The 14,342-nt window shown below is 52.6% G+C and overlaps 1 protein-coding gene across 4 annotated transcripts in view; it reads right to left on the bottom strand.

The window, feature by feature from the left end:
* SPTBN4 (spectrin beta, non-erythrocytic 4) overlaps positions 1–14,342 on the bottom strand; it is a 77,410-nt gene that overhangs the window by 17,401 nt on the left and 45,667 nt on the right. For all 4 annotated transcript variants that reach the window (XM_083454671.1, XM_083454674.1, XM_083454673.1 and 1 more), the window contains 6 exons: positions 13,769–14,032; positions 8,815–9,039; positions 6,111–6,200; positions 4,942–5,220; positions 2,798–2,928; positions 1,720–1,924 (listed from right to left, as the gene is read on the bottom strand). In XM_083454671.1, the coding sequence (XP_083310797.1) occupies positions 1,720–1,924; positions 2,798–2,928; positions 4,942–5,220; positions 6,111–6,200; positions 8,815–9,039; positions 13,769–14,032 (1,194 nt within the window). The remainder of the gene's footprint in view (positions 1–1,719; positions 1,925–2,797; positions 2,929–4,941; positions 5,221–6,110; positions 6,201–8,814; positions 9,040–13,768; positions 14,033–14,342) is intronic.

The raw sequence follows: 14,342 nt of genomic DNA on the forward strand, positions 1-14,342 counted from the left end.
GACTTAAAAACAGCATAAAATACAACATAAATGCAGCATCAATGTCAATAAAATTCAAGATACCAACAAAAGAAGAATGGTAAGGAGAATGGTTCATAATTAAAAAAAAAAAAAATGCCTGCTCCAAAGGTCTTATCTTACTACACTAGGGATTATATAGCTATATCTGAAATTTCATGCATATCAGTTAATATCTTGACCCTCCTCCACAAAAATAGCTGTTTACTTGGCCGTTTTCTTATGTTGTGAAGGCTGAAATTTCAATTCAGTGGAGGAGGGTCAAGATATTAACTGATATGCATGAAATTTCAGATATAGCTATATAATCCCTAGTGTAGTAAACTGGAGCAGGCATTTCCAAAAAAAGTTTTTTATGAACTGCCCTAATGGCAAGTCAAACTTATGGAATACACAGAAATGGCGAAACTCACGGGAAGACTCAAGAGACAATGGTAACAGAGACTTTAAAAAAGATTGGGAACTGTTCATGCTGTATCTACAGAAATACTGTAAAGAAATGGACTCATTAGCAGGATTTGAGGAAACACTTGCAATTAAGAAAAGAAGTGTAAAGATGAAGAAAGAACAAGTTGGAAACTAATTAAGTGTCAGATATAATTGGAAAGAAAAGCGATAAGAACATAGGAGCATTTAATTAAAAGATTAACAAAATGGGAGAAAATAAATTAAGCAGAAGTAACAAACATGTAATGAACCAGAAGAGGAAGTTGAGGGAAGTCATAGGACGGGGGGATATTTGAATTATTTTATTATTTTTCCTTTATATGGTTGAAGTGTGGAATATTAAACTGTAAAACTAATAAAATTTAAAAAAGAACATCGGGGGGGGGGGGACTAGACAGAGAAACTGCAAGGACTCTGCCCCTGAGATGCTGCAACTGTGCTGCCAGCAGAGCAGAGCTGAAAGAGAACGGCACTCTGTACATGCTCACTGCAGCTGAGCAAAAGCACGGGGCTTTTTAAAAATAATACAGCAAGACATATAAAACACAGAGAGTTGCAGTCAACTAACCTTTGCTCAAAATGCACCCATGGAAATGAATGGACCTAAGTGAGTCATGGCCATTGGTCTCAATGGGTCTACTCTGAATAAAAGTTAGCTGAACACAACCCTTAATTTTTACATCTCTTCCTTGCTTCCCTGTCCGTAAGATACAGCATAGCATAGCATAACTGTTATTATTTATACCCTGCCCATCTGGCTGGGTATAAATCTGCAACAAATCAACCAAAAATAGCTAAACAAATGGATAAATATTTAAGACATTTCATATATATATATTTTATAATATTTTATTGATTTTCCAAAAATAACAAAAATAAAACAATAACATTACAAATTCATAGCCAAAACCAGAAAAGTAGCCTTCGCCCTAGTCCCTTCCTTGGTTCCATCATTTGTCAACATTCTGCACGTCCACCGTAAACTAAAGAACCTTTGGAATGACTTATAATCCATTCATCATGTAATGACAAGTAGTTCTAGAATCCTGCTAAAGTATTAACCTGTGCGCATTGCTTCAGTAGATATGAATATTGAAGACATTTCCTAAGGCCTGTGTAAAGAAAACTCGAGCTGCTCTTGTGAACCGCTTTGAGGTCTGTTTGTTCGCTTTTGCAACCAAGCGGCGAATACTTCCTCCCGAAAGGGATGACTACGAATCAGGTGCGAAGGAGGCGCCCCCCCCCCCGTCTCACCGTGACGTGTTCGTAGTCCTGGCCCAGCTCCGGGGACCCGGCCACCACCTCCTTCTCGGCGATCCAGTGCTCCAGCTCGTCCACCTCGCGGCTCAGCTGGTAGAGCCAGTACTGCTGCTCTAGCCGGCCCTTGCGCTCCTCCACCAGGTCCTTCAGGGAGACGTAGAGGCGGTCCACTTGCGACTGGCGCCGGCTGATCTGCTCGCTGCCGGGGGAAAAGGGACCGTCAGAGGGGAGGGCACCGGGGGGCCGGGCCACAGCCGCTTTCCAACATGGTGATACACCACCAGCTAAACATCGCAATGGGCCGATACAGTGGTGCCTTGGTTCCCAAACGCCGAGAACCCGAAAGTAAGTGTTCTTCTTTTTGAACGATTTTCGTAAACCGAACGTCCACTGAGACTGTCAGTTTCTGGGGCACCTGCACCAATCAGAAGCCGCGCCTTGGTTTCGGAACATTCCGGAAGTCAAACGGACTTCTGGAACAGATTAAGTTTGGCGCTTTTGTTTTTGCTCTTTATTTTGTTTTTGTTTTCAAGGCTTTTTCAGTTCATTTGATTTTGTGACTGAGTGGAACCCAGTGCAGCTACTGATTGATTGATTGATTGCGTGACTGTGGAAACGGATAAAAGCCCCCCATCCAAACAATGACGATCATCAGCGCAGGTAAGGGAAAAAAATCATTTTTATTTTTATCATCTACAATACTGTCTTCTTTATTTTATAGTACAGTACATTGATTACTGCTTTCATTTTATGGATCTATGGTCTCATTAGATAGTAAAATTCATGTTCAATTGCTGTTTTGGGGGTTGTTTTTAAAAGTCTGGAATGGATTAATCCATTTTGCATTACTTCCTATGGGAAAGCATGCCTCGGTTTTGGAATGCTTTGGTTTTGGAACGGACTTCCTGAACAGATGAAGTTTGTGAACCAAGGTACCACTGTATCATGATATGGGCTTCAAACCAGGGTATCTCGCTATATTGCTCAGCCCCAGTGGGGAGGGGGCTAGGGCCAAGTGGGGTGGGCTGAGGAGGGGGCAGGGAAGGAGGTGGGGGGACGACAGCCGACCTACCTGTCCGGGTGCCCCAGCTCCAGCAGCGCCCGGCACTGTCGCGACAGCTGAGCGATGGTCTCGGCGTAGTTCTCGACCGTCTGCTCCATCATCAGGTGTTTCTTTAGGAGCTGGAGGGTGCTCTGCTCGTCCTGAGAGGACGGAGGAGGGGCGTAAGGACACCGGGAGAGCCAGAGGGGAGCCCAGCCAGCCCAGCCTCCTCTTCGCACAGTGGCCTGAGATCCTTAAGGACCGAGGAATCCAGATAGACTGCCTCTGGGCCTGGAGGTTCCACCAGAAAAGCCTGGATGCGGCACCAGGCCAAAGGGGGACACAGAGCGCAACATCCTGGTTGCACAGACGTCCCCGTGGGAAACTTGTAAGCACCAGAGCAAACTGGGGGATGTGATGCATAAGTAGCAGTCAAGTACAACATTCCTTGTTTTCCTAGAGTGGACGTGCAAGGGGATGTTTGGACCAGCCAGTCAAAAACTTCCTGTTTCCTCCTGGCCTGGAGCATCCTTCCTCTTCCATGTGACTAGAGGTGGGTGTGACCTTACCTGTCCAGGTAACAAAAGCACAAGGCACGCAGCACACTCTCTCCTCTCTTTCGGACTTTGTAATTGGAGCAACAGCTCTCTCTTTTTTTGCCAGAGATGCTCTGTTGTCTTTTTGAAAAAAACTATCTCCATATGGGATAGACTCGCATGTATATACAGTGGACCCTCCAGATACAAATTAAATTCGTTCCCGGGGTCTGTCCGCAACCCAGAAAGTCCATAGGCAGAGGTGCCGCTTCTGCGCACGTACGTGGCGTGATTGAGCGTTTCTGCGCATGTGCGCACGGCAAAACCCGGAAGTATACTCTTCCGGCTTTGCCGCGTTCGTAACCCGAAAGTTACGTATCCAGAGAGGTATGCAACTAGAGGGTCCACTGTACTTCTGTAACTACCATATTTTTCGCTCTATAGGACGCACCTGATCATAGGATGCACCTTGTTTTAGAGGGGGAGAACAAGAAAAAAAATATCCCCCTCTCTGCTCAGCGCCCCTTCAGTGAAGCGGCAGGAGAAACGGAGCCCCTTCCATTTCTCCTCCCGCTTGGCTGAAGGGGCGCTGCGCAGCTCTCCCTCTCTTGCTCTCCCGGCTTCAGCAAAAGGAACCCGAAGCCTCCAGAGCACAGCGAGAGTTCCCACTGCTCTCCGAAGGCTTCAGGTTCCTTTTGCTGAAGCCAGGAGAGTCTATCCCTGAAGCCTGGAGAGCGAGAGGGGTCGGTGCGCACTGACGCCTCTCGCTCTCCAGGCTTCAGCGAAAGCAATGTGAAGCCAAGGAGCGTGGAGGGAACGCTCCCTCTGCGCTTTGGAGGCTTTGCATTGCTATCACTGAAGCCAAGGAGCCTGCATTCACTCCATAAGACGCAGACACATTTCCCCTTCATTTTTGGAGGGGAAAAAGTGTGTCCTATAGAGCAAAAAATACGGTAAGTCTGCCTTCAGGGATCCATCTGTGAACTGATGATGTTGTGAGTAAACTACTTTTATATACTGTCATACCTCAGGTTACAGCCGCTTCAGGTTACGCACCTGCTGAAACCCGGAAGTACTGGAACGGGTTACTTCCAGGTTTTGGTGGTCGTGCATGCGCAGAAGCACTAAATCGTGCTTTGCGCATGTGCAGAATCGCAACCCGTGCGTGCGCAGACGCGCCACTGCAGGCTGCAAACACTGTAGGGTGCAAACATGCATTCCGCATGGATCACGTTCGCAACCTAAGCGTCCACTGCATCTTAAATAAGATTGTGGCGTGTTTATTCTTTTAAGAGGGAAACAAGAGATCTTGCCAGGAATCTATATTGAGAAGCTTACACAAGCTTGCAACCAGCTACCCGCCGTGGTTTAAAGGAGAATGTTTAAAACACTGCTGAGTTATGGAACTTGCTAGAGCAAGTTGGGAAGGATATTAATAAACAATATCTCCTCTCCTGCCTCCCTGAACATTCCCACACCCCTCCCAGAAGCCATGGAGGCAGAGCTGAGTCTTCTCCCCCGTGAATTTATCCTGTCCCGGACCAAGGGACGGGGACTCAGCCTGCCCAACGCCTTCCGACAAGCTGCCCGCCTCTCCCCCCGGCCCCAAATGTGGGGTCCCCAGGCCCCTCTCCCCACCTTGCCCTTGTCCTCGTTCATCATGAAGAGCTCCTGCTCGCTCAGCCAGGCCTCCACCTCGGCCACGTCAAAGTAGAACTGCTCCACCTGGTAGGTGGCGTCCAGCAGGTGCTGCCGCTGCTCGGTCTCCTCCTGGAGGGCGCCCCACATCTCCGAGAGCCTCTCCAGCAGCAGCCGCACGGGGTCCACCTCGGGGGTCTTGATGGTGGCGATGCCCCTGGCGCGCTCCAGGACGTCCTCCATGCGGGGCTTGCGCACCTGGATCTCTCGGCGGAGGTTCTGGCGACCGGGAAGAGGGAGAGGCTTCCAAATTATTATTATTAAGGGTACCCCGCTGGTCCTCCAAGGAGCTCAAGGTGGCTTTCCGGGCTCTTCCCCCTTCGCCATTTAATCCCCACAACAACATCCCAGTGAGGTAGGCTGGGCTGAGAAGAAGTGACCGGCCCCCAAGGTCATGGCCAAGGGGAGGGTTTGAACCCAGGTCCGACACTCTAACCCAGGGCCGGGTGGAGGTTTGATGAGGCCCTCAGCTCCTGAGGGTAATGGGGCCCTTTCTATGTCCAGCTGTCCTTTGTCCACAACAAATTGCCCGCTGTTTTTTGTGTTGAATATATGCTAGATGGTAATTTATGGACCTCATAGGTATTTCAAGCCTTTGCCCATGTTGCCCTGCAACCAGTCCATGCAGAATGTTGGCATCCTATATCTAGAAAGGAGCAAACCAGGGATATTTGAGGGAGCAGGCGGGGCCCATACTTACATCCTAGGAGCCTACGCAGCACAAAACATTGTTGCTGTATGTAGGTTTTGTTTTATTTATTTTTTTATCTTATATTTCGGAAATGTACATGCAGTTTTTTTGCTTTATTTTTGGGGGGGGGCCCTCCAAGAGAATGGAGCCCTAAGCTAGAGCTTGTTCAGCTTATATGTAAATCCAACACTCCTCTAACCACTACACCTCACTGTCTCTATATGGCCCAGAAGGAACTGTTCAGATGGTGGCGGCGCCTCTGATTTCGGGGCTCTCCTAGGCCACCAGCCCCTGCTTTTCTGAAGGCCGCCATGGCAACATCCAGGACAAAACAGGCTCCCCCCATTGTCCTGGGGAGAGGGGGCTCCCCAGCACCTCCCACACACCCTGCCCCCCCCCCACGGCTTCCTCTTCGCACCTGGTTCTTCTTGATGAACTGCTGGACCGTTTGCAAGTTGCTCCCGTGATCCTTCAACGTGGCCAAGGGCAGGCGGTCCTGCACCCAGATCTAGAAGTGGGTGGGGGAGAAAAACAAAAGTGCCCCCCCGGTGAGTACAATTCCTAATGGGCATCATCGAGGTCCACAGAGGTGGAAGAGGCACAGCCCCCCTTGGCATCGGAGCCAAAGCCCAGGTGGAAAGGGGTCCCATCACATTTGGGGGTACTCAGCGCTCCCCCCAGAGACACCTTACTGCCAACGCCTCTATTTCCAGAAGGGAACTTGGCTGCCTTCCTCTCCCTGCTGCTTGGCATGCAAGCTGAGGAAGAGCCCTGTGCAGCCTGAAAGCTTGCTTCTGTGGGATGTAATCCACTGAGAGCAGTCAAGTACAACATTCCTTCTAATGCTAGAGAAGACATGTGGGGGTCCAGCCAGTCGAAAACTTCCTGTTTCCTCCTGGCGGGAGCATCCTTCCTTTGCATGTGACTAGAGGTGGGCGTGACCTCACCTGTCCAGGTAACAAAGGACAAGTCACGCAGCACTCTCTCTCTCTCTCTCTGACTTCCTTCTTCGTTTGGCCAGCTTTTAGCCAAGACTAGCTCTCAGCTAGCAGAGGCACTGGGATCATTCCTCAATATGGGGTAGATCCACATGTACATATTTGTAACTAAGTCAGGAATCCAGCTGTGAACTGATGTGAGTAAACTTCTTTTATTGACTTTGAATAAGATTGTGGCATCTTTATTCTTTTAAGAGGGATTCAAGGTACCTTACCAGGGACATGCAATTCAATCTGAGACTGAAGTGCATAATAGTGAGAGGTTGACACGAGCCTGCAACCAGCTATCTGCTGTGTGAAGGGGATTGTAACTCTGCTAAGTAAAGGAACTTGCTAGCACAAGTTAGGAAGGATATTAATAAACAATATATCCTCTCCTGCCACCCTGAACATTCCCACATCCAAATTATGCATTTCCAACAATAAACAACTTTTATTAAAAAATAAAAGGTTTGGGGGTATATGTGATTTTGGCGCAATCCTTGGAACCCAAACCCCGTGGAAGATGCGGCCAGACTGTGCTCCTGGGCAGTCCTCACAAAGGCAGTCCTCACACTCTCCCTCGTGACCCATGCTTCTGGTCTGGTGGCGCCACTGTGACTTCTGCAACCTCCGTCAGACAAGCCTGACCTCAAAGCCCCCAGGAAGCAGGCTTGGCCCCCAACCCCAAAGGCTGTGAGCCCCCAATGTGCCTGGGGCCGCTCCTCCCTGCAGGGATGTGTATAGAAACTAGGAGAGGATATATTCTAAGATATTATCCTTCCTTACTCACATCTGTGAGTTCAGCAGAGGACATCCCCCTTGCAGCAAAATAAGAAGGCTGTCGATAAGCTAGATTTAGCCTTTTAAGTAATCCAGGATGCTTCACTGCAGACTGGATTTCCTGGTATTTCCCCCTTTTAATAAAAACACACTGTATTTTTCTGTGTATAACACCCCCGTGTATTAGACACCCCCTATTTTGGGGGGTTCCAAATAAAAAAAATGGGTATATTATACATACAGCCATACCTCGGGTTACAGACACTTCAGGTTGCGCGTTTTCGGGTTGTGCACCACGCCGAACCCGGAAGTACCAGAACGGGTTACTTCTGGGTTTTGGCGTTCGCACATGCACAGCAGCACTGAATCATGACCCACGCGTGCGCAGACGCAGCGCTGCAGGTTGCAAACTCTGCGGGTTGCAAACGTGCCTCCTTCATGGATCACATTCGCAACCCGATCATTCACTGTAGTTTAGAATAGGATTGGAGCAGAAACTCAGACTCTGCAAATGTCCTGCATCCCTGGTCATTGATGAAGCATTGCAGGGAAGAGATCCCATAGCAGGGATCACAGAGAGAGCAGGCCTTGTGCCCCTTGACCTGTCTGGACACGATGGGAGTGGCTCTCACAGGGAGGATTTTCTGTAGACCCTGCGAGATCCAACTTCCTCTCTCTGTGTGCCTTTCTAGCAATCAGTGTGGGATGTGATCCGGAAGTAGCAGTCAAGTACAACATTCCTTGTAGAGTAGACATGCAAGGGGATGTTTGGACCAGCCAGTCAAAAACTTCCTGTTTCCTCCTGGCCTGGAGCATCCTTCCTCTTCCATGTGACTAGAGGTGGGCGTGACTTTACCTGTCCAGGTAACCAAAGGACAAAGGCACGCTGCCACTCTCTTTCTTTGACTTCCTCCATTGCAGGAGCAGCTTTTAGCTAGAGATGCTCTAGCCAACAGAGGACACTGGGATTAACCCCATATGGGATATATCCACATGTATAAATTTGTAACTAAGTCTGCCTTCAGGGATCCAACTGTGAACTGATGATGTGAGTAAACTTCTTTTATATACTTTACACAAGATTGTGGCTTGTTCATTCTTTAAAGAGGGAAATAAGGGAACTTACCAGGGACCTAATAGTGAGAGGCTTACACAAGCCTGCAACCAGCTACCCGCTGTGTGTTTAAAAGGGAAATGTGAAACTATGCTAAGTAAGGCCACTTGCTAGTGCAAGTTAGGAAGGATATTAATAAGCAATCTATCCTCTCCTGCCTCCCTGAACATTCCCACAATCGGAAGTGCTCCCTTTCTGAGGGCCTGGTTTCAGATTCTCACCCCTTCCCTCCTCCGCGCCCCACTTACGATCTCGTCCTCCAGGTCGTGGCTGACTTGGTGCACCTCCTTGGAGGCGAGCAGGATCCTCCGGCGCTCCTTGAGGGGCTCGATGAGGCGCACGATGCGCGTGCCCACGGCGTTCTGCCGCTCGTCCACCATCTCCTTGCTGGCCGCCTCCAAGGGCAGGGCGGCCACCTGGGCCTGCAGCTCGCCCACCTCCTTGTACCACTCCTCCACCTGCGTCTCCATCGTCTGCAAGACAGAGAGGAGGAAGAGGAAGAGGAGGAGGGGGCTGGGCTGGGCCAGGAGGGGCTCCGCCAGTGGGGGGGCGGCTGCCCACCCAGGAAGCCCGGGAAGAGGCAAGTGCGGGCACAAGGCAGGAGGGAAAACACTGGCCATGAACTGGGCGGCCCCGTCTCCTCCAGGCTCTGTGCCGGGTCCCTTTCCATGGGGCTGGGTCTCTCTCACTGCCCCTGGCGCCTGTCTGCATGCTCAAAATGGGAGGCCTGCGCACCATTCTCTGGGCACACCTGACTCCCAGCCCAAGGCAGCCTGACTTGCTGTCAGCATCACCCTTCCCCCTTGGGAGCCGACAGGGTCTTGAGCAGAAAATCCTCAGCACCCTCAGGATTTGCTCATCTCAGGGCCACTAAAATCAGATGCCCGCGGCTGTCCTGTCCTACACCTACGGAGCAACCTGGACCTCCACGCTCCCCCGTCTGCCCAGTGGCAGGATCAGGGCCATTGCAGGTGCATTTGCTGAACAATGGCTGACCCACATGCTTGGGGGGGGTGGAAGAGTGGTATAGATGGGAGCCTGGCAACCTCCAAGAGCCTTTCCCCCTGGCACCCACTCACCAGGGGAGCCTCCGGCCCCCGTCCTGAGGCCCCCGTCCCTCTGCCCCCCCCCCCGAGCCCAGACTACCAAGCGCAGCGTGTTGGGAAGGGGGCTTGGCGCCATGGAGGGAGCAGGCAGGCAGGCAGGCAAGCGATTCTTGGCAGCTGGCGAAAGTTCATGGGAAACATGAGAAACAGAAGAAACCAGATGGAGGAGAAACGAGGGGGAAGGAGATGGGGAGGGGTCTCTGCGTCCCTCCCATTCCAGCATCTCCTTGGGGAAACGGGGGGGGGGGGGAGGAAAGCAGAAATGCAAAAAAGGCGAGACAGATGGAGTCAAAGAAAAGGGCTACTGTACCGCCATGCAGCGTGATGAGACAAATCGCACACTAGGATGTGATGAGCAATGGCCGCCTCTGCACTGCCGGGGGCTGCTGGGGAGGGAAAAGGGAGAGGTTGGTGTGAGGGGGGAGGCGGCTGGCCGGCCGGCCAGCCCCCCTCTTGCCGGGGCTCTCGCATCCCTGGGGAGCCGGGCTGCCCCTCACCCTCCCCAGATGGTGCGTGGCTCCCAGGGGAAGGAGGGGGAAGCAAGTCCCAGGCCCCCCACGGCCCCAGGGGAAAGCAGCACCCCCTGCCCCCCAAGAGGCACCCACTCCCTCTGCCCCCACCCCACGACTGCTTGGGTCTCTGACTTCATTGCAGTTCTATCCCAGCTGTTCCTCCAAGGAGGTCAAGGCAGCCTACCTGGTCCCCCCCCCCCATTTAATCTCCACAACAACCCTGTGAGGGAGGCTGGGCTGTGAGGCAGGGACTGAGATAGAGGTCACACCCAGGGAGCTTCGGGGGGGGGGTTGAACCCTGGTCTCTCCCAGGTCCTTCTTCTCCTGCACTCTTGCCACTAAGCCACCACCGGCTCCAGATTTCAGCTCAAGTAAAACAAGAGGGATTGGGCTTTTTAAATTCAGAAGTGCCCCCCCAGGGCTAAATGAAGGGTTGACTTTGCCTGGTGCTGACAAAGAGCCCCCCCCTCTGTTGCAGGGGTGTGCGCAGTCACACGGACCCACAAATCGAAGGGGAAACTTTTTTAAAAACACCCACCCTCTTCCCAGTCTCTCTTGAAGAAAACCTCGCAGAGAAGGGGTGACGGCAGGATCGGCCCCCCTGACAGACCCCCTGTCCAGTCAAAGCAGCAGCTGTTTCTCCCCCCCCCCCCCCAATTCAGCTGCCAAGCCCCACTCAAGGTCTGAAAACAGGAGGCCGTGATGGCCGCCATCCTAGAGAGATTGAAAAGAGACCAAATTGTAGGAAGGAAGCGTCTCAGGGAGGAGGCACCAGGCCCACTTTCTTCCTGGCAGCGCTAGCTTTCCGCGCAGAGGGATCCACACAGGATCACTCACTTCCCTTCAACGCAGAAAACCTGCATGGCAGGAAGGAGGCTGGGCTGGCGCCTTCATCCTTGTGATGCCAGCTGTCTATTTGGCAAGGCATTTATTGGTACGGAGGGACAGCCCCTCAGCTCCACACCAGGAGGGGTCACCTGGGGACACGGAGTGTGAGGCCACTAATAGACAGATGCCCCCCCCCCCCCACTTCCAGCACTACTCAGGAGAACGGCAGAAGTTCAGAGTCGGAAGATTACAGGGGTACCTTGGTTCTCAAATGTCAAAAACCCAGAAGTAAGTGTTCTGGTTTTCAAACGTTTTCCAGAAGCTGAACGTCCGATGTGGCTGTCGGCTTTTGTTTCCGGGGCGCCTGCACCAATCAGACGCTGTGCCTTGGTTTTCGAACATTTTGGAACATTATTTTGCGTTTTTGTTTTTGAGGCCTTTTCAGTTGATTTGTTTTTGTGACGGTGTGGAACCCAGTTCAGCTACTGATTGATTGGTTGTATGACTGCGAAAATGGGTAAAAGCCCCCCATCCAAACAAGGACTATCATCAGTGCAGGTAAGAAGAAAAATATTTTTTAACTTTTATCATCTACCATACTGTCTTATTTATTGTATAGTACCATACATTATTACTTTCATTTTATGGATCAATGGTCTCGTTAAATAGTAAACTTCATGTTAAATTGCTATTTTAAGGGTTATATTTGAAAGTCTGGAACAGATTAAACCATTTTGCATGACTTTGTATGGGAAAGCGTGCCTTGGTTTTGGAACGCTTTGGTTTTGGAATGGACTTCAGGAACAGATTTGAGAACCAAGGGACCACTGTATAATGGAGCAGAGCAAACACAGCGGGGCTGAATCCTGAGAAGGCAGAGCTGCTCCAGGACTGGGGACCCAGCCTGTGACTGATGGGGTTGCTGCCCCCACAAAGGATGCGGGTCTATAGTCTGGGAGTACTTCTGGAATCGGGGCCCTCAGGACTTCTCAGGTTTTGGTGGTGGCTGGACCGCTTTTTCTTTTTCCTGCTCTAGCCCTCCGCAGATCTGGCCGTGGGGAGGGCAGGCTCTTCTTGCATCTCCTCTGGACTACCGCAATGCACTCTGTGTGGGGCTGCCTTTAAAAAGGGCTCCCAAACAGGGAGGGAAGCTGACCCCTCCAAACGCCCCCCCCTTTTCCTACTGACCTTGGAAGCCCTTTGAGCTCCAGGGTCTCGGAAGGACGGCCCTTCCTGCCCCTATTTCCTGATTTTCTGTCCCACCTTCCTCCCCCTAGGAGCTCAAGGGGGCCTATCCTTGGCCCTCCTCCTCCTCATTTGATCCCCACAACAACCCTGTGAGGCATGTGAAGGCCGAGAGAGGCAGCGACTGCCCAAGGCCACCCAGTGAGCTTCACGGCCGAGTGGCGATTCGAACCCTGGTCTCTCCCAGGTCCCAGCCCTCAAACCCCTGCGCCAAACTTGTCTCCCACGTCAACCTGTACACTTGCCAAAGCCATCAGTCGGGGCCGTCTATCTCAAAGCCCACCTTGTGGGGAATGGGGAGGGGGCCCCTTTGTGGTCAAACCCGGGCTCTGAAACGCCCCCCCTTTGGGGAAGGTTCGCCTCACCTGCCAATGGCCAAGATTTAGCTTGCCAGAGCTGCCTCTGGACAGAGCACAGACTGCGCCAGGATTTGAGCAGATGCCCGACTTGCGCTGGGGCTGCTACAATTTCTTCCTGCCGTGTTTACGGAGCCTATTTCTGTCTCGTTGTTGTTATGCGTTTGGGGAGTCGGGGTTTTATTGTTCTTGTTAACTCGGATTTTATGGCTTCCTTATTCTATCTCGAGAGCCTCCTTGTACTGTTTCCCCCAGGAAAGACGAGTTACAACTTTTCAGAGGAGGAAGGGAAGGGATGTGAGCTGCAGTGGTCCAGCTCCCAGGCCCAGCTGGTCTCCCCCATGAGCACAGCGCCCCCAAAGGGGACAGCGAGGCTGGCAGGACCCAACTCTGGCCCCAGTCACGGAGGCAGCACGCAAGGAGGCACAGGCCCGCGGCAGGGCATCACGCGTCTCCCTGGGCCAGGAAGGGAAGTTTGTCCAGTGCTGCGGGTTCAAGAGATGCAGGGAGACGGAGGTGCGCAGATGAAATGGTGGAGGCAGCCATGCTTCGGAATCCCAGTTGCTGGAAGCCACAGGAGGGGAGAAGGCTGCTCCGGGGCTCGGATCCTGCTCAAGGGTTTCCTAGGTCAGCCACTGTGAGGTCAGGATGCTGGACTAGGTGGGCCCACTGCCCTGATCCAGCAGCCAGGCACTCAGGTGCTGATGGAGCCTCCAGATCCAGAGGCAGTCTATCTTGATTCTGAGAGGTATTTGGCCACTGCTGGATTAGAGGGGCCTCCTTTGGCCTGATCCGGCAGGCTCCTCTTATGGCTGGGGGTCTGGCTTGGCCTGGCTGCTCTGCAAGACACCCTCCCCCCTTCCCAGTGCCCCTCCAGAAAGCAGGGGTGGCATGGAAGAGTTCGCTGGGGAGGTTAGCCGGACTCTTCCTGGTGATGGGGGGCTCACGAGCCGACAGCAGGTGCCTGCAGACACACACCCCCCAGAGTCACAGCTGCACAGCCAGTATTATGTGTGCTTTGCCAGACAGGGCAATCTGCTCCCCACCCCACCCAGGGGGGTCCGTGCCAGCCCCCCAGAAACCCCTGACCGTTCCCAGAGCCCCGCCCCCAACATGCCAGCCCCGTGGGCCCCCCAGACCCCCCTCGAGACCCACCTGGAGCTTCTTGAGGTTGCTGTTGACGCTGGCCAGGTCCGGGCCGGAGTCCACCAGGTGCAGCTGGCTCTCCATGCAGAGGAGCCGCTTGTCGAGGTCGGCGTAGCTCTGCACCAGGTGCTCGGCCTTGGTGGCCTCCAGGAGCTGCCGCGCTTTGGCCTGGGTGGTGGACTCCAGCTCGGCCCAGCACAGCCGGATCTCGCCCAGCTTCTTCTTCACCGTCTCGGCCAGCTCCGGCTTCTCCGCGATCAGCTGCTGGCCTTCCTGGGGACAGAGAGCCGGGAGCCGTTGGCCTGCGCGCCCCGAGGAGCCCAAACCCTCTTTGCAGAAAGGGATCCCCCCCCCTCCAGCCCTGGGAAAGGCACACACCTCCTGCAAGAGCACGCAGGTTGTTCTGCTGTTTTATTTGGGGTTGGGGGCAAAATTCCAAATGCAAGACAAGGCCCTGGAGATGCGGAACTCCCTGCCACTGGATACCAGGCAAGCAATTTCCCTGTACTCTTTTCGGCACCTCCTTAAAACATTTCTGCTTAGATAATCCCTCCCGGATATGTAGAATGATGCTGTCCATTTT

Source organism: Podarcis tiliguerta (assembly GCF_965153285.1).
Source record: "Podarcis tiliguerta genome assembly, chromosome: 8".
Taxonomy (NCBI): Eukaryota; Metazoa; Chordata; class Lepidosauria; order Squamata; family Lacertidae; genus Podarcis; species Podarcis tiliguerta.